At 37.3% G+C, this 27,440-nt stretch overlaps 2 protein-coding genes across 2 annotated transcripts in view; one reads left to right on the top strand and one right to left on the bottom strand.

The window, feature by feature from the left end:
- BMPR1A (bone morphogenetic protein receptor, type IA) overlaps positions 1–15,413 on the top strand; it is a 46,368-nt gene extending 30,955 nt beyond the window's left edge. The window contains exons 3-12 of the mRNA XM_009334627.1: positions 131–293; positions 2,180–2,282; positions 3,572–3,671; positions 4,811–4,910; positions 5,834–5,978; positions 6,729–6,921; positions 7,307–7,604; positions 8,396–8,571; positions 9,339–9,469; positions 10,551–15,413. Of these exons, the coding sequence (XP_009332902.1) occupies positions 131–293; positions 2,180–2,282; positions 3,572–3,671; positions 4,811–4,910; positions 5,834–5,978; positions 6,729–6,921; positions 7,307–7,604; positions 8,396–8,571; positions 9,339–9,469; positions 10,551–10,676 (1,535 nt within the window). The 3' untranslated portion in view covers positions 10,677–15,413. The remainder of the gene's footprint in view (positions 1–130; positions 294–2,179; positions 2,283–3,571; positions 3,672–4,810; positions 4,911–5,833; positions 5,979–6,728; positions 6,922–7,306; positions 7,605–8,395; positions 8,572–9,338; positions 9,470–10,550) is intronic.
- A 3,591-nt stretch (positions 15,414–19,004) lies between these two features.
- Positions 19,005–27,440, bottom strand: part of MMRN2 (multimerin 2) — a 27,214-nt gene continuing 18,778 nt past the window's right edge. The window contains exons 4-7 of the mRNA XM_009334626.1: positions 26,295–26,363; positions 24,851–25,024; positions 21,821–23,731; positions 19,005–20,798 (exon numbers count right to left, since the gene is read on the bottom strand). Of these exons, the coding sequence (XP_009332901.1) occupies positions 20,410–20,798; positions 21,821–23,731; positions 24,851–25,024; positions 26,295–26,363 (2,543 nt within the window). The 3' untranslated portion in view covers positions 19,005–20,409. The remainder of the gene's footprint in view (positions 20,799–21,820; positions 23,732–24,850; positions 25,025–26,294; positions 26,364–27,440) is intronic.

Raw genomic sequence — 27,440 nt, 5'->3', positions numbered from 1 at the left:
GTCTTGTATAGTCCAATTATTTGTTAATATAATTATTCTATTGTTCTGTTTTGCCCATAAAGCCCTTGAACAGTTACCAGAGAGATGCAAAAAATATTTTTTAAAAATTTTTTTTTTTTTAAATGTCCAGGTCAAAATCGAGACAGCATGCTTCATGGTACAGGAATGAAGACAAATCCTGACCAAAAGAAACAAGCAAATGGAGTAACACTCGCTCCAGAGGACACCTTACCTTTTCTTAAGTGCTACTGCTCAGGACATTGTCCAGATGATGCTATTAATAACACATGCATGTAAGTATTGCGTACAGGATAGAAGAGGCTCTTTGAAGAGGCTCATTTTTGCTCATGAGAGAGCAAACTATCTCTAGAGTGCTGACTGAGGTTGTGTCAGGTGATTTGACCATAATTGATTAGAAACTCACTGGTTCTGTGGAGAGCTGAGCACTAAAACCCGTGGTCACCTGTAAGTAAACAGTACTGCTTTCACCATACCTTAGAACCACTTGCAACCAGTCATTTTGCCCCCAGCAACTGCTTTGAGGGACAGAGGTTTTAAATAACCTGTAGCATTTTATAACTGGGTGAGTATTAAATGACCCAAATCTAAACCTTCTGATATGACTACCTGCTTCCTTAGTCTAATATTTCTTTACCTAGTAGTCAAAAGGTAATGTTAGAAACATAGACATTTACTGAGAATTCTTCTTGTTGCATGTTTATTAGTTGTAGAGTATGAGGGAAAAGCAGGGGGAAAAAAAGAAAAGCCTCTGAACATATAGGGACAGGAGGGTAGTTTTAGCTTTGATAGGCGTAAGAATCCTAACAAACTCATGCACTGATTATGTGCTTGCTTAAGATGTTTTTTTATGTCATGAAATGTCCCTGTTTTTCCTTTTTTTCTCTTCATTTACCATTCCATGTTTAAGGCCCTTCTGTTTTCTTCCTTAAGAAATAATATAAAGATACATAACAGAAAACATATTATTTGCTACTGTAATTTGTGTCTTCACTTTTAATATAGTGTGAAATAAACACGTAATATTAAGTCTCTCTAAAGCTGTCACTTGGCAGATAAAGCAGTTTTTGTGGAACCCAAGGACGTGGAATAAACACTACTATATTTTTAAATGTAAACACAGGTAGTATTTTACAAACATAGTTTTACACCTGGAAAATGTTCGGTTACGATCCAGTATTTTGTTTTTAAATTCCTTTGGCTTTTATTTTTTGCTTTTTATTGCCCTCTAGTGTATGCAGTCAGTATAGGCCTTATTAATTTTTTGCCGCTGAACTAATGGCTGTATAGATCACTATTCTGATAATAAAGTTGTTAGAGAGTTAATAACACTTATGCGGTCTTCATGTGCAGGGTATTTTATGGCATTATGCTTCCCAAATCTGCATTTCTTTACATTCATTTAAATAAACAATTTCTGGCAAACAAAAATATTTCTGGATTTGTTTTCCTTAGTATCTGTGTTGAGAGAATGAATGAATGAATTTTGATTTACTTAATAAAATTTTAATTTTACGGGTATTGAAAGCACAGACCTACCATTGCGAATTGGTTTGGGATTCCTTACAAATATTGTTGACATTTTCATGTAGTATAGAAGTGCCATTTTTTGGAAAGAATGTAACCTATTTGTACTATCCACTTCAGAAAGTGGGTTTGGGTGTTTGTTTTGCCCTAAAGGCTGAATATTTGAGAGAGCTTATGTGGGAAAAGCGTAGTTGAGCTTTTGACCTTGAAATAGCCACCTTTCACATACTGCTGGGACTTCAAGAGTTTATTATTGCAGTTTCAAGAACAGACACAAGTGAATGCTTTTTTTAACCTATAAAATTGTAGTCAGTAAGCCGCCTTAGTCAGATCTCCGCTCTTCTACCCCCTCAGTTGTTTCTGAACAACTGCGTGTGTGTGGTTGGATGCAAGCAATCTTGAAGTGGGGTGAGGAAGTAGAAGACAGAATATTCGTGAGAAAACATCCCTACAGTGTTCTATTTGAAAATACTGTGGGGGTCTTTTGTTCTCAAACTGCATGGTAACCACTGTGTTAAAGAACAATTTTTCTAGATATTGCCATTCTAGTATTCTTAACGGGCTCGCGGTCAACTAATGCTGCATATTAAACAACAAACATGCTGGTAAAGCACAATTGATATGTTTATTCCAGAACTAACGGGCATTGCTTTGCTATCATTGAGGAAGATGAGCATGGAGAACCCACGCTTGCTTCTGGCTGCATGAAGTATGAAGGTTCAGATTTCCAGTGCAAGGTAAAAAAAGGAGGTATCATTAAAATTCAAGACCTCCGTGGAGATTATGTAGGTAAACTGCATAAGCAGTTTAAATCTCTCTAGTTTACAACTGCAATCATAGAATTTTGCATGTTGCCATTTACTACTGTGGAGAATGGGACTGAACAATCGTGGGTGAGTAGTGACAGAAAGGACACTTAATGGTATTTGAGCAGAGATTGGAATAGAATCCTAGCTTGTTGGAGTTCTCTGCAAGTATCTGTAAGCCACGGACAAAATGAACAGAGGACATCAACCTGTGACTTCTGTCAGGTGTTGCCTCAGTTGAAGAGACAACTTTATAGTCAACGTAATTGATCTGAGTAGTTTATGTTTTAATGCAGAATTTCTTGATTGTTTTGATTTGGAATTTCTTGTTTTCTTCAGTTCATTTGACAAAAGAGCATAATCATAAGGAATTGTCTTCACAGATTACACAAGAGCTCCCTTAAAGTTTCATGAACATGTACACACAGTTTATCAAATGTGTATGTTTTCCTGTCCAATGTTTAACTTTTTTCCCCTTTCTAGAAGAGTTATGTATCGTTAATTGCATGAATAGAACTCGCTTTTGATTTAAACAGGTATAATTAAGCAGACTGCTGCCTTTAGAACTTCTTTACCTGTTACAAAAGTTGGAACTGAAAACACAATAAAGCAAGGATTTGTTTAGAAGACAGGGATATAGCGCTAGCTGGGCAATGAGTATTGCCTTGGAGGAGTGGATTTTGCTTTTTCTTTTGTCACATTGCTTACATTAAACAAAGCTTTCAGAGGTAATCACCAGCTGGGTTGCCTCCCCCCCTCCCCGTGTCAAGATGCTATCACTGTTTTGGACACTCAATTTTAAATCTCTAGGACTTGAGTTTCTATATAATGTAGCTGTCAGTAGCACTGCTTTTTGGAAGCACTGTTGACTTAAGAGCAGTATTTATTTAACATACGATTAACTGCTTTTGACCAAGCTTAAAAATTTTGCAATGTATGAAAAAGCAACTTAAGTAAGGACCATCTGTTTCTGTGTACCAAGTGAAAAAGCTCCATGAAAAAAAAAAGCGAACATAGAACGTATGCATCCAAAGATATTAGAAGATGCTTGTCTGCCACTGTGAAGTTGTTTCATACATTAAATGGTGAGGTTGAACTGTTTTTTTTAAATAAAATAGCTTAAACTTTCGTCTGTGCAGTGTTGTATCAGTAGCATCGCCTGTCTCCGTCCTAGCTGATCACTTCAAAATCTGAGTGTTTGTTCAATTCTCCTTCAACAGGACTCACCTAAAGCACAGTTACGTCGAACAATTGAGTGCTGTCGGACTGATTTCTGCAATCAGGATTTACAACCAACTTTACCACCGCTTGACAGTACAGGTAAACAGCTCCTAGATGTTCACACTGCTACTAATAAATGCTATGTGGATGCTGTTCTTCCTGATCAACAGGTAAAAATAAGGAGAACATGTAATTACAGTATTGGACGGATCTGTTTTTTCCTTACTAAGTAATTTTGATATGAAGCTCTGTACTACACTTCATACTCTATTTCCAGTTTTCCTTTTCTGCCACTTCCAAGTTAATCTTTTCCTCCATCAGTCACTCATGGTATTTTTATTCTCTTACTCATGTTTTGATCTGCATGTGATCTTTTGATCTGTTTTTATTCTGTTTTCACAGCCTGTTCTTTTTTCTTTTTAAAATGGTTTTCTTAATCCCTCTTGTGCTTTTGCCATGATGACTGTTTCTTAAAAAAAGTATTCTGACATTGTTAACTGTTATCTACTGTAAATTCATTTTCTTCTTTCTGTTGTTCCCAGTGAAAATAGTTTATATTTTCATGCACTTATTCATTGCTAGACAAGTCGTACTGGTTTGATTGTTGCTTAATATCTTCTCAGAATCTTACTGCTATAAACTCTTCATTTCTATTTCGAAGAACAAACTAACAAGAGTCAACCAAAACCTACAACTCCAAAATCTCAAGTTAAATCCTTTTTTTTGTTGTTGTTGTCATCCAAATGAAATTATCTCTGCTTTTCTGGTGTAAATACTTACTTTGATACTAAAACACTATGAATTTTATGTAATTTCATATGAACTGATATTTTATATGCCTCAGCTGTCTTGCTCCTTTCTGAAGTTTTGCAAGTGGCTCCACATACTGTCATAGAATCACAAACTGGTTGACGGTTGGACAGGACCTCTGGAGGTCATCTGGTCCAACACCCCTGCTTAAGCAGGACCACCTAGAGCCAGTTACACAGGACCATGTCCAGACAGCTTTTGGATATCTCCAAGGAGGGAGACTCCACAGCCTCCTGGGGCAACCTGTGCCAGTGCTTGATCGCCCTCACAGTCAAGAAGTATTTCCTGATGTTCAGACAAAACCTCCTGTGTTTCAGTTTGTGCACATTCATATGCACAGTATATGAAAATATCATACCTAAATAAACTGTTGACGGTAGATGTTTAATAGACTTTGGAAACTTTCCTTTTTTTTTTTCTTAAAATAGATGGACTTTTTGATGGCAGCATTCGTTGGATGGCAGTGTTGATTTCTATGGCAGTCTGCATAATTGTCATGATCATCTTATTTAGCTGCTTTTGTTACAAGTAAGCAAAGTGCTTTCTTTATTGGCAAGGTTTTTAATTTCTCAAATGAGTGTAAACAGAACAGTTATTTTGTAAATGTACTCAGTTAATCTTATGTATTTCTGACAAAAATAGATTGGAAGTGAAACTGTTGTAATTTAATTTCACATTTCTGTGGATAGCAGTTTGCATTGCTAGATAAAACGAAATGTTCACAGCATAGAATTTAATTGAATTTGATCCTTTCCTCTGGCTACAGTGTTTACAGTTTTCTAAGCTACATATGACTTCGATGCTATAGCATCCAGTAAACAGGAATATCTTAACGCTTTTTATGTTTTTGGATCTTCAGTCACTTTTGATAGTTAAATTCCATCTACTTCTGAGATTTACCTTTGTAAAGTGCTTTTGCAAACCTAAAACGACAAGGGTGTGTTTTATAACTTTTCCTTTTTCTGCTGTGTTTCAAAACTAAATAATTGACCAGCTGAGCTCTGGCAATTCATGCATGTACCGTTTAAGAGACTATGCCTGCTTCTGTCAGCTCCAGCCCTGTGCTGGAGATCATCATTGTTCTAGCAGTTTCAGCAGAAATATGCATGTGTCAGCCCCATCTGCCATGGTTCAAAGTTCAGTCTGTTAGTTTAAACGAAAACCAGCGGTGTTATACTAGTAACACTGGCTGTGAGCGGAGTATTAAAAATGCTGGTTTTCCACCTGACTCATAATAAACTGACGTGCCTCTACATGCGTTACGACAACTTCTGAATATTAAAAAACAGTGTAAGTTACATTTCTGAAAAAAATAGTACAGTAAAATCGGATTTTTTTTTTTCTTTTACAAAAACGTGTACATTTAAATAGCTTTTTTCCCTAGCTCAATTTACTACATATTTTGAAGAGTGTTTTGGAGTTCAGCTTAACTTCTTCTGTTACATTTGCAGGCATTACTGTAAGTCAATGGCAAAGAGGCACTGTTATAATCGTGACCTGGAACAAGATGAAGCATTTATTCCAGCTGGGGAGTCATTAAAAGACCTTATTGACCAGTCACAGAGTTCTGGGAGTGGATCAGGACTACCGTTGTTGGTAAATCATAAACTAAGATTTTTCTTCACTGAACTTCTCTCCATCAAATACAAAGTTTGATTTGTACCTAATGCCTAGAGCAAAGCAGTTTATCCATATAGTATGTTAATTATTTTATATGCAATTACTGTGAAAGATACAGTACAAACTAAACATGTACGAAAGCCCATCTTCACATAATTAACTAAAATGAAGTGCAAAATTAGATTATATGTTAGGAAATCTGTTGGCATCAGCAAAATCTAAAGAAAAATTAGAGCCTACAGACATTAAGATAAAAATGCAATGAATAGGTAATACAAGTATCAAATTGAGTGAACTCAAAGATTTTTTTTCTTAGTGTCCACTGTCAGATAAAATAGATTTGCTTTTTATTGGCTGATAGTTGTTCATAATTTTTGATTCACCATCCTATATAATACTTGCATAAAAATTAGCCAGTGAGACAGATGACTATTTATAAAATAGAAACACATAGAATGCAAGAGAATGCATCTGAATTAAGTAAGAAGTTGAGCTGATTTAATCTTTTGGGGTTTGTTATACAATTCTTCCTTGGAGGCAGCAATAATGAGTTTGAAATGGGAATAGTGGAAAATAATATAGAGCAAATTTTACAATGGGATCAAAATTCTAAGCAATGCAAGCTTGAGAAGCAGGTTGTCCAGGTGCTTTTGGTTAATTCCTGGGTTTCCCTCCCCCACCTTCCCCTCATTTTTTTTTTTTTTTAATTTTTTTTTTCTTCCCTAGGTTCAGCGCACTATTGCCAAACAAATTCAGATGGTGAGGCAAGTTGGAAAAGGACGATATGGTGAAGTATGGATGGGCAAATGGAGGGGTGAAAAAGTCGCAGTGAAAGTGTTTTTCACCACAGAAGAAGCCAGTTGGTTCCGAGAAACAGAGATTTACCAAACTGTTTTAATGCGTCATGAAAACATCCTTGGTAAGGAAGCAGTACATTGGCTACTGGAGGGCTTGTGTGAGGGTGAAGGAGGAGGAGTTCTTAGTGGGTGGCTTGAGGGGTATATGGTGGCTTCTATGGAATAACCAGATGGGTGTCCCTTAATGTATGCTAATAAAATGTTATTAAAAGGGTAGAGTCTTGCTGCTCTTGGTTGGAAACGTGTCTGCAATCTCTTTGCTGGAGGACTGGAATGGTAACCTCATGTATAGTTGAAATCTGAGCTTTTACATTATTAGTTTTCATAAGGGGAACAGGTATCTTCTGATACAGTCCAAGACAATATAGCTTTAGGAATTCTTACTAAATCTGTTGCATAAAAAAATCATGTACAAATAAATTGTAACTTTGTTTATATATTTCATAGGTTTCATAGCTGCAGATATTAAAGGCACTGGCTCCTGGACACAGCTGTACTTGATTACAGATTATCATGAAAATGGATCATTGTATGATTTTCTGAAATGCGCTACGCTAGACAACAGGGCTCTCCTCAAACTGGCGTATTCTGCTGCATGTGGTCTGTGCCACCTACACACAGAAATTTATGGGACACAAGGCAAGCCTGCTATAGCACACAGGGACCTGAAGAGTAAAAACATCTTGATAAAGAAAAATGGAACCTGCTGCATTGCTGACTTGGGTCTTGCAGTCAAGTTTAACAGGTAGATGAACAAATCCTCTGTAATGGGAAAACTTCTATATAATTTTTTTTTCTTTAATGTGCCAGATGTCCAATTTAAAAGGAAGTTGGAGTCATTTGATTGCATGCTTTCATTTTTTTTCAGTTTTGAGAGTAAAATGCTCTTCTTCCTTTGATTGCATCAAGATGAAAATAGGTTGTTAAGAGAACAAAGAAAAGACTCTTCCTGTGGAAAATAAAAATAGTTTTGTAGAGGAAAGGAAGAGGAGACTAATTCATTCGTTATTCAAAACTGACCTTTCATAGTAATTGCTATCATGTAGTTTCACTATAAATTATCTCATAGAAAATTTGAACAGTGTTAACGGAGTTGAAACTTAATTGAGAAAGTACTACTATAATAGTATTATTGAATACTTTCTCTTTAATTTTTTTAAGTTCAATGGAGCCAGAGAGTTGTCTTTTGCTACAATACAGCCTGAAAGAAAGCATAAGCCTTTGCAAATAATTTTCTGAGTTGTTGCCAAATATACTCATCTTTATAGTGGTTTTTAATTCAGTTTTTTCATATGTGTTTTCAATGTCTTGCAAAAGATGCAGTAAACTGTCAGCTTCCATACATACAACCATTTTTCTAGATAACCTTTTTCAGGGTGGTACAATGTATTGTAAGTGTAGTATTGAGAGGGAAAGAAAAGAAAGAATTTAATTTGTAAATGGGAGCTTTGCAGTGTCGTGATTGCATCATACAGGATTTCATACCATGTCTTGTAATATCCCACAATTCACTAACTTCCTAATATTTTCATATAGTGACACAAATGAAGTTGACGTTCCCTTGAATACTAGAGTGGGAACAAAACGTTACATGGCTCCAGAGGTCCTAGATGAAAGCCTGAATAAAAACCATTTCCAACCGTACATCATGGCTGACATCTACAGTTTTGGGCTGATCATCTGGGAAATGGCCCGGCGCTGCGTCACGGGAGGTAAACTTCTAAATATTCTGTATAAAATCTACCAGGCTCTTGTCTCACTTTACCAATACTTCTCCAGGAAATAATGTAACAAGCCTGCTATATCAACAGGCTTGCATTCTTTAAAAGCAGTAATAACAGTCTGTCCAGAGTACAGCTTGAAAATCACTGAACTAAATCTTTTTGATTGTTACAATTAAGCATCTGAGGCTTTTTTTCCTTGCTCAAAAAGCAGAGTTGCCTGATCTGGGAGAAATAGTGGGATGCAGATGTATTTCACCCCTGTTCTGTTAATAAAACTTTTAAAATGTAATTGATAAGATATTATTCTTTTGTTATACTTTCTTGCATTTCTGGTGTCATTCAATTTTCTCCTTACGCATATTTTTGTGACTCGTCCTTCCTTTTCTTTCACTCTTCTTTTGTGACCTTATAGATCTTTATTTGTATTCTTTTCTTCTATCTTACGCTTTCTCCCTGTTTCTTTGTAGCATGTGGTGGATTAGATGATGTCAAATTCTATGTTGGGTATCAAAGTCAAAGGGACTGCAAGGAATTATTGTAGCTATTAAACTTAATGTTCATAATATTGGAGCTTTTCTGGTAAATGTCTGATTGTTATAGTGAAATTCTCGGATTTTTATCACAGTATAACAGTGTGGTGGGTTTGCCTTGGCACAAAATTGAGTTACCTTTTGCTCCTGGCTAAGGAAATCTCAGAGTAGATATATAGATATTTTTTTTTTAAATGGTTCTTGATCTTTCACAATTATCTACAGGTATTGTTGAGGAGTATCAGTTGCCATATTATGACATGGTGCCAAATGATCCATCCTATGAGGACATGAGAGAAGTGGTGTGTGTCAAACGCTTACGCCCAGTAGTATCAAATAGATGGAATAGTGATGAAGTGAGTATGCTGAAACGAAAAATTAGTTCAGTTTGTTTGTTAATATGGAAGGGTATTTTAGTTTAATAAATACTAAAACATTGTAAAATAGGGACTACATTCAGACATTCTGATATTTTGAAAACTTCACAGCAACAGTAGGAGAAAGATATGTTTGAAATCAACTCAAAATACCATATTTTTTATGTATCTTTTCAGTGATCTAAGGGGAAGATACCCTTAAGCAGCATCCAAGTGTATGAATACTACTTTGAGATCTTTTTAGATAGTGGAATATTTTTCAGAGTTTTGATTGGAGCTAAAATTTAAATGAGTTTTTAATTGGTTTTATTAGTCTTAATGTATATAGCATATTGGTTTGTCACATAAGGTATTTCATGGAATGTGAAGCGATTTCTTTGTGTTTGTAGATTTCTTCTTTTTTTTTCTTCTTTTTTTTCCTCTTTTACTGGTACATCATGGCTTGCCCTGGAATGTAACTAAAATATTAAATTTAAATGTGTTTTTAAAGGGCCACAGCTTGAACACAGTAAATAAGACGTAACTATTTCACATAGCAAGCTAGATATGCCATATCCATTCTTCCCCAAATCCTTGATTTCTTTTAGGAATTCCCAGTTTTTCCATAGTATTTTTTGACTGCTGAAAGAACTTTTGTCACATCTTCATTTTCAGTGAAAAAGTTCTCTACAGTTTTTCTGCTATATATATGGAAATTTTTCTGCTTATTGCTACTGGTTTTGTACTGCTGTTCTTGAGTTGTAATGATAAGTTCTGGTAATGCATCTTGGAAACTAAAGAAACACTTCAGTTAGTTCCAGCTACTGTAATACTAGGCAGTGAAGGGGAGGAAAAAGAAGGATCGGGATGTGGTTGTTTGGTTTGGGTTTTTTTTGTTTTTGTGGGGTTTTTTTTAGTTGATCTGTTTATAATAGTTCTCTATCAGCAATTTTGCAGAATATGTAAGTTGCACATTTGGACTTAAGAGTTCTATAATTTGGGCTTGACAGCAAACCAAAATTATACACCTATCAGGTCTGTCAGTTGTTACAATACTGTTCCTTTGTTTTTTATTTTACAGTGTTTAAGAGCAATATTGAAATTAATGTCTGAATGCTGGGCTCATAATCCTGCCTCAAGGCTCACTGCCTTGAGGATCAAGAAGACACTTGCCAAGATGGTGGAATCACAAGATGTAAAGATTTGACATAGTAAATTGACATTGGAGAGCAAAGCTGGACTCCTAGATCTTTTCACTCAAACATGGGTGAGACCTATGTGGAAAGAGGAAATAACTGAGATTCAGTATATTTTCTCAGCACACTTCTACAGGCTGCTAATCAAACCTTTCAGTACTTCATAGACTGTGATACTGAGAGCCTCTATATACTACATGCTACGTATATGGACAGCCTTGATAAAATACACGTTTTGTTTTTGTTTGAGCTGCATTGAGACTTCAGTCATACTTAGTGAGTCTCCAGTAAAACTCTGGGTACTGAATTGAATGTTCAGATTACAGTGCTTTCTGTGAAAGCCTAACAAGCTATATGGATTCAACAGAGATGGAGAATATAAGCTTTTTTTTGCCTTCTACCTGATAAAACCTAGTCAATCCATACCAAGTTTTTGTGAAACAGCCTGTATGTTATGAACCTGTTTGTGATACTACTCAGTTTAACAATTCCTTATGCCTTTATGTGTGTGCCAGGATTATTTTGCTGTCATTTGGAATAGCTAAGAAACCATTTAAATGAACAAAGTTTTATGGTCAGGGCTCCATGCGTTTTGTGGCTCCTCAATCAGATTTGCTACAGAATTTACTCCTTGCCATTAAGTTATCTTCCAGAATTTCAGTTTTAATGTTATTTCTATTCTTGTCTTGGTCACAAGGAGAACTGCAAAAATGTGAACCATTAATAAATTAAGGAATGCCTACCTGAGTCTGTAGAGAGCTTGAAACAATCTCTCTTAGAAGTATAGACTGCCTTGGTCATCTCACTTACAGTCTAGTGGGCTCCATAATTGGATGACTATGAAATTTGGCATATTTTTCACAATGCCACATGCAACCAGCATTTTTGCTGTAGAATACTTTACATCTGAATAGAAAGACCATTGATGATGTATTTTGCCTTTCTACTTTATTGAGACTCACTGGTAGGTGTCTGTCATGCTCTGAACTTCTTTCCATGCAGGAGGGAATCGGTCAGCTGTAGGAGCACGCTTTTTCATCATTTGACAAAACTAGGCAGAAGATGAGTTTTGAAAGGCTTGAAACAAGTCTAATTTACAGACACAAAAGAGGGAAGGCAGGAAGCGCAGGCCGGGCACTCAGAAGATCAGAGAATCCAGTAAAGGTCAAGACCAGGAGAACCGAGTATGTGAACTCTTGAAGATAAGATCTACAACGTGCAGAATATTTTGAGCTGGGTTGCCCTGATGTAAATGCAGGAGGCCACGTCTGTGGGCCACTTAGTGGACAGTTACAAAATTCAAGATTTGAGACAAGGTAAATCAGTGGGTGTTTTAAGTTCTAGTTAGGCACATTTGGGAGGAATGTCATTGAAAGATATTTCATGAAGATAAAGTAAGGTAACATAATTGCAAAATTTGATCCTATTGTGCCAACTATTTGGCGTGCACAGGAAACTGTAGTTCCCTCCTTTTCTTCACTGATCCAGACAAGTTGGTTAAAAAACCAGAACCCCTCCATGAGGTTACTGTAAGGCAGAATTACTGATTTATAACTCCTTTGGCACTTCTACTTTGAAGTTAGAAAATAGTACCATAACGCAAGTTGAAGCTTCAAATGGGTCAGTCATCAGAAGAATGAACACACAGTATTGGAACCATTGAACCTATTTGATAATTTAAGTGCCTATAACTTTGTACTGTAAATCTTGTTCTAGATAACTTTAAAAAGGGAAGTTATTTATACAGTGTGTTTTGTGCTTCAGTAAAAAAAACCCACCTAGTCCTAGGTACGTGTGTACAATTAGATACATGCGCGCACACACACATGCCATAGTCGAGATTTGAAGAAAAAAGTTAGGAATAATATTAAAATTGATGAAAAAAATGTTAAAACTTCAGATTGATTTATGCCAGATTATTTGTTGTCTTAAAATATGTACATGGAGATTGTTTTGATATGTCTTTAAATTTCCCTTGCAAATACAACTGATAGAAAACAATGTAATGCAGAACTAGTGTGATTTGTGAACAGTTACAACCTTCTAACGTTATTTTTTTGTTCTAATTCTGTAGTTCACATAATGTAAATGGTCAGGCAAAAGATCGCAGTATTTTTATTTTCTATTGTGATGTACAGACTTTATTTAACAGTTCTACATATTTTATAGAAAACTAGCTATTTCGAGGGACTTTTTTTTTTTTAAATAAAGTCATTACTTTTGTTCAGTAATGCCTTTAAGTATTAATATGTATTCTGGCTGAAAAGTTCATAGGTGTGTCAACTATGATTTTAACTTATTTGAAAACAGCAAGAGATATATGATACTGTGCCACAATCCTCATGAAAAAGGGCTTTTTAAAAGAACATTTATCCGTCCATTGCCAAGAAATATATGATGAGTTTGAAATTGTTAATCATGTCTTCGCGCATAATTTTTGCACAGGTAGTTGGAAAATATTTGGTATGAGCCAAAAAAATTAAGGGATAAGCTTTTTTTCCTTCCCTTGGATTTTTATCAATACGAAGGAAAAATGTTTATGTAAGTACCCTGCTAGCTTAAAATTTCAGAGCATGGAGGGCTATTTAAATTAACCCATTCCTATTTAGAATATATTTTATTTCTTTTAGAAGTTGCCACAGTATTATTAGCTGTAAACTTCTTTTGTGAATTTTTAAATTCATTTTTCCCAAGTCTTCAGGAAGCCATTGCTGGAAGTGTGAATTTCGATAGTTTTTAATTATTCACTTATTTTCTCCTCCATTGTTTAGGCATTTGCAAGGCAATAGGATGGTGATCTTTGGTAGACATCTTACGACCTGAATGGATATACACATTCACTTTAACTCACTCAGAAGTGAGCTGACTGCTGCAAAGATGATCTTTGAGAGAGAAAAAATCTTTTCCCCTTAAGCTTAACCTTAATTTTTCAGCACTTCAGTTACTAGGTTCATACTCAAACATATCATGGATATGCAGTTGTCATTGTCCTGAACAGGAGCTGCTAGGTCTTTAGCATTCCTTGATTCCCTGATATTCCAAAAAATGTTACCCCTAAAGGACCTGATTGCATAAAGCACTTGAGCACATATCTACATTCCATGCAGTCATTCACTGTTTGGAGCCTAAGTATGTCTATACAGATATTTTAGCAATCACTTGGAAAAAAAAACTTTGCTCAAAGCTAGCCCATTAATTTTTACATAATTAAGCACACTTAGTGCAGATTCTAAAGCTAAGTTGTTGCTTTATGCAAAACTGTAAGGTTCAGAAGCCTTTAAGGTCAGGGAAGGTAGTAGGATTCTTCTGTTAGAGTGTGATTAATCTCATTTTGTTGCTCAAAATTTTAAGACAATCTGACAATCCAAAAAAAAAATAGCCCCCAAAACTGGCAAATGTGTTTTTAATTCTTTTTTTTAAATATAAAAATCAGAACTGTGGAAAATATCTTGGGGAGTATCAAGACTGTGCCTTGGAAGTTCTTAAACACTCACATACGGAGGGATTTTTTTTTTATTTATATGACGTGCTCCGTGTGATTTCAGTTAAGTTGGAAAATAATTTGAGTCGCTTATATAATTCTTACTGTTACAGCAACTGAAAGGAAAGTTTCCGTGTTCCTGGTTAACTTGTAAATTCCACAAGAAACGTGATACTCCTACAGAAAAATGTAGGCTTACATTTTGAGTTTATTCCAAGTTTTACTCAATGTGTAATTTTTCCTGAGTTTTACTCAAGAAACTGATGGTTCTCCCAATATCCATCACTTTTCCCCAATTATTTTCTTAATTAGCCTATTTTGAGGTATTGAATAAAATGTAAAATTAATATTTTGTTACCTCCGTAGTAGTCTAGAATCAAATTTTAGATCTTGATCTACATGACCATTTGAATGTGTTTATAAAACAAATCAGTTGGATACATTTCATGTACTCTACCTTCAGACTGTATTTTAAGGGTCTAAAATGTTTGAAAAGCAAAGGTACTAAGTTAAAAAGCATTCTTTGGCTATTGCAGATATTTTTAAAGGGAGGTTACGCGCTCATCTTCTGTCAAATATTAGAATGATTTAGCACTTCCTCATTCTTCTGACAGTGCCTCTGAAGTCAAAAGTCTTTATCCTGCGCCCACAATCTTTATTCCAAATAGGGGTGATGTCTAAAAATGGCTGGCAATGTTGCACGATACAGTGCTTTATGCAGCCACGGTGTATTAGCCTTGGTTGGTATAGCAGAAGTGGAGTGCACATTACTTCCAACTTTTGAACAAATCTCATGTAATTGTTGCTTTGTAGTATTTTACCTTTGAATGCAATTATAGAAGCCCACGTCAGGTAGTGACATTTGTGCTCTGACATGCCATGCCCAAAATGAAATGTACTATATTGTATACAAGAAAAATAAATAACATTGTAGTTAACCTAGAGAAGATGTAAATAAAATATGAAAGAAGAGTGGAACAAGACAAATGGTCACACTCTTGTGTGTGTTATATGCCAGAAGTGTAGAATACTCCTTTAAAAATGTAACACACTAATGTATTTTGTACAGCATCTGCTTTAGAAGGTGCCTTATTGAGTTTACCATGAATTGCTTGTTCTGTACACAGATTATGTCCAATGTATCATTTTTAAGTAAATAACCTTATTTTAGTACACATTAGTTATGTGTTTTGTTACTATAAGATTTTGCCTTAAAAATGTAATGACTTGGAAATCATAATACTGTAACTAAATAATTCCCTACTTTTTAATACCTCGTTTGTTTTCTTTTCTCCCCACAGTCTTTGAATAAGTTGTTAATGATCACTTCTGTTGTTCAATGGTGTTCAGAATTATTTGGTGCTCTGTAAGTTCAGGCTCTGTGTTCCTTGGGACTAAATTTGGGTGCAACAGTAAAACCAATGTTTCCTTCTCTTGATTTTTATCCCTGTCTTATAGCAAAGCCAGAAGCAAGTCAAAATTGAGTCACTTCTTTCATTTGAGCATATGCAAGTTCACTACATGTTGGTTTTATCCATATAAATTTGCCTCAAGCTCTTCAAGTAAAAAGAGAGAGAGAAAATAAAAAAAAAGGGATGGGGGATTCTGTAATTGGTTTTTGTTCCCTCTGTGTACAGCACTCTTTTTGTATAGTGATATCCAAATTAAGAGATTTGAGCTAACATATTTTTGTGCTGTTGGTTACAAAATGATGCAGGTGCTTCTCTATAGCCTGCTAAGTTCAGTCTGTTTTTTATGATTCAAGCAAGTGAAGACCATCAAGGGGATATCTCATCTGTGAGTACACAATTCTATAAAAATCTCAGAATTTATTTCCTCATTGCAGAAGTGTATCAGCTACTGCTCTCCGTAGAGTTCACTTCTAGTTTGCAAGCAGGAAGAAGTAAGATCAATTCTATTCTCTTTCTGCCTTTGATCAGGAATAATCTTAGCTGTAAAGACAGTTTTTTTACAGTAGCTAGAAAGTTTTGGTATCTGAGCATCATATAAACTGTTATATTATAACACTTTTTCTTTCCTGGAAAATCAAGTGTTAAATTTTTGCATTAGAGTTCTGGAAAGTACAGTGGAAGACTAGACTGTATGTAGTTTTAAACCTTTTTTTTCCCTCAATACGTAATACCAGGAAATTATACTGCACAAAGATTTGGTCTCCTTATGATTAGTATCTTGGCAAAGTAAACTTTTTCTTATGGTTGTGGCTATTGTGTAGTTTGTGGAATATCTTCACTGATTACACTGATCGTGGTTGGACTGAAAACTGGGATTCTTACATTAGTGTTACAGGAGGACATAATGAAAATACCTTGGGTAACTGAAACTTTTTGTGCCAGTCGTTGTTTTGACAAGCACTTAATTTTTTTTCCCCTAATGTTGCTTCTTGAAATGACCACCGGATGGTGCTATATCCTAAAGATACGAAGATCCATTTGAAAAAGTTGGGGGGTTTTGATAAATGAAAATAAATTCTACTGCCTGCTAATAATAAATATCAAAATGTTTATCTATGATTATTTTTGACCTCTACATAAAAATGTGTTACTGATGAGCTTGCATCAGTATTTAAGAACTGAAACGGCCATATCCAGTGACGTGTCTAAAAAACCCCCGTGTATATTTTGTGTGCAAGCCAAAAAGCATACTGAGTAGTTGGTGAATTGAATCACAAGCTTTTAAATAAATTGCAGAAGTATCACTAATTTCGTAAAGGATCAGATTTAATTCCATTAATATCATTAATCCCTTCTGCAGCTTTATCTTCACCTCTCCCCAAAGTGATGTTAATGTCAATACCAGCTGTGAATCTGAGTCTTGAGAGGACCACTGCTGTGGGTTGACCACCTTGTGAATCTGGTTCATGAGGGGTGACCACCATGGACTTCAGAGACTGGCTTGATGTGGATATCTGAAATGGGTTCAGATGAATCTGGTTGCAGAATTCAGGCACTGATGGATCTATAGAATGTAAAACTTGATATACAATGGGTACTTGCATTTTGAGTAAAGTAAGGAGATCTTCTTAGTAATGGAAAAGAAAAAAACCATTAGGAGACTTTAATTTTAAAATGTAAAGCACTATAAGATACCGACATTCATAAAGCAGAAAAGTTTCAGTAACAAAATAATTATGCAAAGGCATTAAGATGCACAGCTTTTTTATAATTTTATAAAGCTTAGTGGTTTGATCTGGAAATCCAGAAAACTGAGCTATCGGCAACATTTTCTGGCAGTTACCAGACTTCTGGGAAGTACTGAGAGAAGTTGGAAGCTTTTTTTTTTTTTAAATATGAGGCTCAGGTTGACGAGATGTATATATCTATACCTTGGAGTTGAGCATAGCTGTTTCTGTGCCTATTGGTGCTTGGCTGAAACTCCCATCAGGCATGCTGGTCTAGGTGGTCTGCTATGAGATAAACTGAAGCAACTTGTCTACTCTTGCAGACAACTCTCTTTTCCGAATGCCTACGGTCAGCTTCAGTCTGTTTTTCATGTTTGAAAGTCCCCTATTCTTAATCCACTGAGCCAACCAATAGCTATTTTTTTAAAATTGTCAATTAATCATGCTTGTCCTCTTGCCATTTTTGTGCCAAATTTTTCTTCCCTTTAGGTCCTAATCTGGAGACTGCTGTCTCTTCATTAAAATGGTTTCCTTTAGTAGTCTGTTGCCTAAAAATGCAGGTCATGGTGATGGGGCTGTGTTAATCTTACGAAATAACCAACAAACCAACACCCCAAAAAAACATAAGCAACAAAACAAGTGTTTGGGGGGTGGGGTGGTTAGCGAAATTTATACCAGCAGTCAAATAGTTTGGTTGTATTTGAGAGGTGGTTTAGATGCAAGTTTATTAAAAAGCTAATGTATTCATTTAAAAAAAAATCCACACCACAACCCAGTAGCTTAATCATCTTTTCTCTTGTCATCTGAGAAGCAAGTCAGACGTCCTGGCTTATGCAGCCAATAGAATGTTTTAATCCATTATCTCTTGTTAGTTTTTTGCTTCATAGTCTAAAAATGAGTGTGTTCCAGTCAAGCATGTCGTCTTTGTATATACAGGTGGCTAACAAGCACATATTTGAAGAATACAAATACGAAAACATCTTTATATTAACATTGTGTTCACTCTGGATGATCTGTGAACTTGCCTGGTTTATTCTTCAACAAAAGTAAACTCTGGTAAGCACAAGGATGCCAAACCTTTAACAGTCCTGTCTGGATGAGCTGCTATCCTATCTACTGCCTGCCATGTCTGTTTCCAAGCAGCTGTATGGTTTTTGTTCCAGTTGAAGCTTTCTGTCAAAGCTTTAAAAACAAGCAGTGTTTTTAAATATATATATCCCCTGTCTGTATTTAATTGTGGAACTTAGCTGGTAGCTGCGGAATTGGTGTGCACCGAAGATGGGGTGTTCCTTGAGCTACCCTGACCTGGGCAGCACGCTTGGCTTGGCCCTGCAGAACGCTGCCACCACAAAAGCCCGTAACTGGAGGGCCACTGGTAAAAACGTCTGGGTCGCTACAGGACAGCAGCTTTGTACCGAAAGAACCCAATCTTACAATTTGATGCTTTTCTTCCCGTTTGACATTGCACCTCTTCAAATTTTTCTCCTCTTCCTTCCCTCAGGTATTTGAGCAGTCTGTGGGACAGAAAATGACACTGAGCTTGCGGGCGCTTTGTACTGCCTGCCGCAGAGCAGTGCAAGATGTGGCTCCGTGCTAGATAAATGGGGAGGCTTGGCCCGTTAATCTCCTGTGAAAATCAGCATTGGCTAGGAGTAGATGGGAGATCATTTTCAGTTGCTTGCTTTGTTATTCTCCATCCCAAAAAATCCAACAATCTTCTCAGCAAGCCAGTAGCTGAAACTGCTTTGTAGCTTTATTTCAAAAGGTACATACTGTCTGCTTGTCAAACTGTTGTCTTAAGTGCAATGTGTATTGGTACCGATGTGTTTTTTAATAATTTTTTAGTTTAGTGTTGCTTAGAATACAAGTAGGTGGGGAGAAAACCCCTTAACAGCAGGATAGATTTGTTAGAAAATGCTACCTTAAAAGGGCATAAAATACATCATAAGAATTTACCTCTTTCATCCTAAATATTGGGAATTTCTAACTGCATTTCACTTTTGGCAAATGTAATTGTTTTAATACTGTTTTGTAAGGCATTAGGATAGACAAGGAAAAATACTACAATAATTGAACTTCTTTGAAATGAAAGCCTTTGGGATATTTTTATTTGACAGAAGAAAAGTTTAGGACGTGACCAGACATGGTCATCTTGAGATTTTGGAAATTCAAAAAAGGTTCAGAATTTCTACTTTTTGGTTTACTCTAATTATAAATTTATTTTATGTCCAACAATGACAGCAGACCAATGAGCTTGCCTTTTCGCTGTTAGTTTTATTTGCTTGCTTGCTTGGTTTTAAACTGTTTACTAAATGCTGAACTCTGGGCTGAATTCACTATATTCTTCAGGATTATCTTTAGAAATAAACTGCTTTTTCACCAATATTTTTTGAATATTGTTGACATTTTCCTAATGTCTAAATGTAGATGTAATTTATGTTAACAATGGTGTGTTACTATTAAATTTTTGCAGTAGTTGAAATACAACACAGGCCCAGAAGCAAAAAGACCGGGCCATTTCTAAGACCCTTGCTTAGGAATACTCGCGTAGGGTGCATCTTACTGGGTTTGATCGATCTCTTCTCGTGTTCATGTTGTGCACAGACCGAAACGTTGAACTGGAGTGGGTTGCGGAAGTTTCCAAGACAGTCTGTGGCTGCCTGTGGTCTACAGAGAACTAAAAGGTAAAATTGTCCTGGCTTCTTGGTTTTAAGCTACTATTCACAAAATATGAGAGTTGATGTATACAGTCCTTCCTAAAATCTTTTCCTTGCCAGTGGTGGGGGTATTTGCCATGGGAAAGGAGAAATTTTGTGTTCTAAGTGAAGAAAGTCCCACAAAACATTTTTTCTAATGAGGTGCAATTCTCACAGTGGAAGAGTTTGGGAATGTGTGTGCTGATACATTTAGACTCCAAACCATTAGCTCACCGCTTGAAAGAAAACACCATTGCTGCTCATAAGCAACTAATCAAAAGCCAAACACTTCCAGAAAAGAAGCATGAAGACAAATCTAGGGTAGTGCTATGTTTAAACACATGCAGTAGGATTGAATACATCACAGATGAAGCAATAGTGAATTGATCCATTGCATCTATGGAAAGATATCAACAAAATGTCACTATTCAAGTTTTGAATATTAAGAATCCACCCATTGTTGTCCCAGGTGGACTCCGTTTCACTACAGAGCCCTGCAGCAATTCAAAGCATACTTTCTCCCCCTTCTCCATTTCTGCCATAGCAAAAGTAGTCATGGTGTTTCCATTTGGTGTTTTCCTCTGACTACTTGAGAGAGTTTTTTTGTACCCACGGCTAAAGGAGAGTTGTCCTAATGCTGGTCCTGAACTAAACTCCACAGAGATGACAAACAGGTAGACGCCTTTATGCGGTGCTTTAAAGTAGCCGTGTTCAGGGAAATAGCTGTTTCCATAATTGAGATAAGTTTCATTAAACCTCAGAGTTTTTTCTTTATCCTTTCCTTCCGAGAATCCCACGTGGAATGCCACCAATGAGTCTGAAAAAGAAAGAGGAACAGGACTTCAGCAGTGAGCACTCTTCTCCCCCCAGGATCATCAGGGTGGGAGGTAGGGTGAAGCCCTGTCAGGCCTGATTTCTGTATGCTCCTTTGTAGAGCTAAATGCTTGAAATGGGTATGTGCCTGGGATTAGATCAAATGGTTCCCTGGAAATATCTGAGCCGCTAGTCTTGGAAAAGCATAAGGCTGAGACCACCCGGGGGGAAAAAAAAAAAGCACTTTTTTGCTGTCCTAAAAATAAATTAGTTTGAAATACATTCTCTGCTTATTCAGTCTTAACTACAGTTTTGCAGCACAGATGCCTAAAGGGGCTGATTTTTGCTCTATGTTATATGTCCATAACAAGGGCTACAATCATAAAAGCTGGTGCTGAAGCTGTGGTGGTTGTAATTACCAGGTGCTTATGGCCACATGTTTACAGGGAAAGGGAACTGGCCAGTCACAGTGAAGAATAAGCTGAAAACTTGTCTCTGAAGCTTAGCCATGAGAGAGAGCGTGTGCTCTCTGGTCAGCCCTCCCTGTTCCACTTGTGTGAGTTAGAGCAGTTCATTTAACTATCTGTCCATGTTAGGAAGGGTTTGGTGCTTTGAGTACACTCCTTCCAGACTCAAACAGAGGAAAAAGAAGCAAGATCAGGAAGCCTAGCACTCCCCATCAGCTTCAGAAGAGGAAACTGCTACTACATTAACACGAGCATCGACAAACAAAATTTGTGTTCTAAACATCTGAAGTTGAATTAGTTTAAGGCCAATTTCCCAGCAGCTATAATGGGTGTAATTTTATTGGCCTCAAGCGAAGCGCAGCAGTGTATCAACTTGATTCTCACTCAAACTGCTTATTTTGATGGAGGGGGAGGATGTAAGTAACGTCAGAATTTCTCCCTCTGGCATCCCACAAGATCTGACAGGTCTCACAACTAATATGCTGTGTGTGTGGAACTTAAAGCAGGGCCCAGAAAGAAGCTAGACCTGCACATGAGCAAGTAAAAGAAAAGAACCCACCTTTTTCCAAAAGTTCTGTCTGCACCGTATTTCTTCCACTTATCATTTGCATATTTTCTCTGTGCTTCTCAGGCTTTTTCTTGTCTCTTTGCTTGTCTTGACCTTTCTGTTGCCTTCTCACTTTTCTGGTCAGCACTGACTGAATCTTTGTGACATCCAGACTTATATTTGAGGCAACTAATTCTTCGTTGCTTCCAAATAGCTTTTTAAAAATTAGCAGATGTTCCTCCAGCTTCCGCTTGATGGTTACTAAATCTGCTGAGAGAATTTCCACAGAAATGTTGAGTGGCTCAATTACATTTGCTATTGTATGATTGCAGCAGAGATTCGTGTTACTTCTGGATTCATGCCTCTTGATTGCCAGGCTCAGGTGTTTGATATCATTCTTCAGAGTCATGATATCATTGTAAGCTGAGCTATCCAAGGAGTCATCTTTGGCAGCCTCGTAGTTAGGTTCCATATGTTCTACTATGCTGCGTTGACTACTAACGTCATCTAGAGTAGAGGATGTTTGTGTTTCTTCTTTGGGATGCTTAGGAGATGTACGAGCATCATGATTACTCTGTTGACCTCTCTCCAAGACATGAAATCTCTTTATAAGAGATTCTAAAGTCACATTTTGTTCTTGGAGCTTATCTGAGATATGTCTGAAAGATTCTTGCAGCTGAAATACTGATGATATTAGGATACTAGGATCTTCTTCAAACAACACTTCCATAAATTCTTCTCCCAGTAAAGCCTCCAGTGCTGCTTCATGCCGCATGGCATCTTCCAAAAGAGAGCCAAAAGAACTGTTGAGGTACTTGATGTGTCGATGAATTTCTTCATCTTTCTTCTTCAAGAAGCCTATGTCTTCTGAAAAAGCCATAACTTGTGACTGAAGCTGTCTATTTTCTTCTTGGCGGAGATTAAGGGACTGATGGATAGATGGAAAAGCTGAGGAGAGCTCTTCAATTTCATTCCTCAAGAGATCTCTGAAAACTGACTCTAAGTGCTTCATATCCTTTAAGTTTGATTGGGTGCCTTCAAGAGAATAAGTGATATTCTTTAAATCTTCCTCCAGTACATCAGTGTCAGAAGATATTCTCTGGCAATTACATTCCTCCATGTACCTCAACAGATCTGAATAGTTTTCCCGAAGATTTGAGAGAGTGTAGTTGAGCTCTGATATCTGCCTTTCCATTGCTGCTTTGTTTTCTTCCATAATAAGTGATTTCTCCATTAAAGTTATTGTAAGATCTTCTGGCCTATACTTCGAGATATTTTTTTTTAACTCCTTAAACCACCTCTCTAAAACTGCAATATTCTGAAAGGCCACATCGGACTCCATGTAAAGTTCTTTAAGCTGCTTTGCATGCCCTGCCAGAATGTCGTTTATTTGTCTGATGGTTAACTGGGTATTTTCATCTTTGGGACCATGATGTGAGGAGAGCTCTGTTAAATTTTTTTTCAAGGTCTCAAATTTATTTTCAAGATTGTTTTGCTCTTGTTTCATGTTTGCTATGCTGTTGTTCAAGGCTAAGAAATGGGACTGCTGTATCTTATGAAACTTCTTGAGCTTTGTGTCAGTATCTGCCTTGATCACGGTGAGATTATAGTGAATACTAGCCTGCTGCATTTGCAATTGCTTCTCTATATCTCTTTTCACCTGATCAACTTTCACCACGTTTTCTTGGACTTTTGATTCAAACTTAGTTCCCAGCTCCTGGAATTCCTTCTTGGGCACGGTGCTCTCTTGGAATCTTTCTATGCTTTTCTTGTTGGCTTCCACATCACGGGACAGGTTTCTTACCATGTTCGAGAGGTTCTGTAAGCTTCTGTTGAAGCTTGCCCACATTGGGTTAAAATGTTTCCTTAGAAAATTCTCCACATGAGGAAACAAAACTTGCTGCAGAAGCCTTTCCTGTAGATCTGTTAACACAGTTAAAAAAAAATAATTTAATTAAATTTAAATTCTGCTTTTGGAACACATCTTAATCTGGCCAGGGTAACTCAAGTATGTATTTTTCTATAGTAACTGCCATCTTACTCCCCAAAGTCTGACCACATGATAAATTGACAATTGCAAAAATAGCCTAACTTTAAATCAAGGTTACTGTGAAGCACATTGTGCCTTTGAGTCTGCAGACAATAACTTAGATATGTATTGACTGCCCCATTTAAGTCATAAAAATACTGCATTTTGAAACCCCTGGACAAGCAGTTTTGTAAGTGGCTGTAACTGCCCATTTTCACAACAGTTCTTAGCTGCTGGGCTCTTGCTTATTTGACTGTCTCATAATATTGTTCTTTTTCTGATGCTTTCTACAATGCACCTTCTACTTCACAAAGTTATACAGCATCTTAACAGCTGAATATTCCAGGCCAGGACTAAATAACTTGAAAAATATGTGAAGTATCTGTACTAGGTGTGAATTATACTAAGGCTTGATTTCTAACTTTAATGTTCAAACTTGAGTGCCTTGAAGTTCGCTGAGGACAATAGTCTGTATCATTAGAAAATGTTTCTGCGAGCCAGTGGCTCACAGTAGTAGGTCAAATTTGGTAGCTCTTTTTTTCCCCGCTCCTGTATACATCAGGAATAATGGTCCAGAGAAGGGTTGAATGTTACTTTTTTTTTTTTACATACACCAGTCCGATATTCCACACATCAGAGTATATAGCATGAGTATGAAAAAAGAACAAAAACCAAACCTAAATTCTGCAAGCCCATAGAAGAGAAGAAGCCATAGAAGCAGAATAGTAAGCTAACAAATTTTAAGTATAAGCAACCTCTTCATTCTGTGCTTAAGGCATGTTCTGAAATTCCAGAGAAGCACAAAGGAATCTGCCTTTCATCTCATTTCCTATTTCAAGTTACTTTTGAATTTGGTTCATTCATTTGTGTTGGAATTGCATCCATTTTTGCTCTCTTTAGAAACCAGCAGACCAAGGAATATCAGGGTATTTTTGTTTTCAGCTTTTCTTTCTGATCTGCGTGGTTTTACAGGGCCTATTGGCAGGCTGATAATTCTGCGTCGGACCTCTCACCTGAATTGCTCTGGTTCACTTCTAACACCATGCTTGTACCGTTGTTTTCAAATATTCTCTGTAAGTCACCTAAGTTGCTGACTGCTTGATGAATATCACTTTGAAGATCATCCAGTAATGCCTCATGATTTTGAATGACTTCCAACATTTCTCTTGAATCCACAGATGTTGACACTAATCACAAGATTAAAAAAACAAAGTCATGCAATGGAGTGCAGCAACCAGGTGACAGCTGTTCCTACAAGACCTCTGAGAACACCTGTGTGCTTTTTGCTCTGAAACTTTTGCACTGATATTTAGGGGGTTTGTTGATTTATAGCACCTAAACTCACGGTTTCTTTGCAAAGATTTTTTTCAACAGTAATGAAAGCCTAATATATTTAAATATGAACAGAACAACTTCAGCCACACTAGCCATGATGGCAGTAAAATGCTCTTCATTTAAAATCTCCCCAAGCCATAAAAACATTCTGGAATAATAACTCCTTTCAAGCCAGTTGACTGAAAGGATAGCAAGGTTTAACAACCCAGAATAAAAGGACAGGATGAAAGAGCAATTGAGGCATTTCACTGAGGAATCAGAAGCGTAGGGTGTAAGTGTCATAGCTGACTCTCGCTGAGGGGCCCTTTAACTGACGTTATTCTAAATAAATACCAGCTAATTTGAGCTGTAGATATCCAAGTGTACACTGAGAGCTGCAGAAACTGGTATATCCCGGCTGTGCCATCCTGGGAGCCTCCTGCCCTCCAGGGTTACCTTTGACATTTCAATCTAATGTTTTATAAACAAGTCCTGTGAAGCAACTGCTTATTCGTTCGGTGCTGAGAGCATAACGTAAAGAAGACTCTCTTTTAGGGCTGCAATACTACACTGAAGCCAATTGCTAGAAGATACTTAATAGCACTTCAAGCCACACCATTTCCCCAGAGGGTAAGGAAAGGTCCTTCTTGGACACTTAGATTGGTAGGATAGAGTGCCTGAGGCATGAATCTACGGTACCTCATCGTAATAATCCCAAAGCCACTGGGTAGCTGCTCTAAAATAGCATTTTGAATAGATGTTTTTTCTGGTAAGACTTCTGAGCACGGTGTGCTTTCCTGTGAATCCGCTTAGCAGAGCAAGGGGTTGAACCTCCACGCCACTGAAAGGTTTAACCCTCAGTACCAGCTGGCATTCTCACTAGGTATCACTGACGACCAGCCGGCATACGACTTTTGAAACTTTCGGATGCTTTCTCTAGAGCGTTCGCGTAGCGTTATACCAAAAGCCCTCATTTATGCCGATAAATGTAGTTGTGGAAAAGCTTTCCCAAATAATGCTTTCACTAGAGATATTGTCCATAGTTTATCATGTTAAAATTGCAGCTTAAAAAATACATCTTTCTCTTCTGATCTGTGACTGAGAGGTAAAAGAATGGCAAGCAAAATAACTTCAAGCACGTACCGTGGTTTGAGAACTCCTCTTCTTCCCGTCCTTCAGTTTGGCTTCCTGGCACCAGAATAAAATGGGGATCTGCAATTGAGGTGTAACACATCCGTGAAAATGTTTTAGATGCAGGAACTACTACAGTTTAGCAAGGCACCGCAGGACGATTTCATGCGTAGTGTAACCGATGTGGAGACAGGCTTCTGCATTGCAGGTTTCTTAGGGAAAAAACATCTTGTCTGGAGAATTTACTTTGCTTACAGTACGGTACTAGCATATAACATTGCGTAAATGATAATGCTACGCAGTAGGGGTGGGTTTTTAACTCATGCTGAGTTATTGCTCCTAAGAAATGAGTCTAGTGCAAATACGTGGGTTTTTTTTCTGGGGGGGTCCTATCAAAAGATCTGCAAATTCCTCTTCCAGTTACCTGAACTTTCTGATGGCACCAACTACAGTGAGTGATGCTGTACAAATGAGGAGATAAAGATGGAGCAGCTGGTTTTGGTCGATGAGTGTAACGAAGGAGAGACTAAACTAGAAGCACTGTATTTGGTAATATCCTTCCAACATTATAAATTCAGGTCAGGCTGGGGCATCACCTTAGAGATAAATCTGTGAAGAAAAGCTAAACCTACAGAGATAAAAACAGGAACTCCCATTTTATCCATGGAGTCTGTTTGGGTCGGTGAGTTAGACAAAGATGGTGTGAAAATTTTCACAGAAGTGTTTGATGTTTTTCTTACAGAATCACAGAATCATAAACAGTTTGGGTTGGAAGGGACCTCTAAAGGTCATCTAGTCCAACCCCCCTGCCCTGGGCAGGGACATCTTCAACTGGATCAGGTTGCTCAGAGCCCCGTCCAGCCTGACCTGGAAAGTTTCCAGGGATGGGGCATCCACCACCTCTCTGGGCAACCTGTCCCAGTGCTTCACCACCCTCAGCGTCAGAAATTGCTTCCCTCTATCTAGTCTGAATCTGACTATCCCAAAATTATCCCAAAATGGGGACGAGGCTGCTGCTGCTCTGTGCCTCGGTTTCCCCTTTGGAAGGAGAGGTCTAACTGGAGGACTGACCCACGCCATTGCCATCCCCCCCACGGTCCCAAGACACCCCAAACTCTCCTCTCCGGGCCCCCATCCCGCTGACCCCACCACCACCAA

This window comes from Pygoscelis adeliae, unplaced genomic scaffold, assembly GCF_000699105.1.
Source record: "Pygoscelis adeliae isolate BGI_AS28 unplaced genomic scaffold, ASM69910v1 Scaffold361, whole genome shotgun sequence".
NCBI classification, from domain to species: domain Eukaryota; kingdom Metazoa; phylum Chordata; class Aves; order Sphenisciformes; family Spheniscidae; genus Pygoscelis; species Pygoscelis adeliae.
The sequence above is the reverse complement of the archived record's forward strand: the minus strand, read 5'-3'. Positions and strand labels throughout refer to the sequence as shown.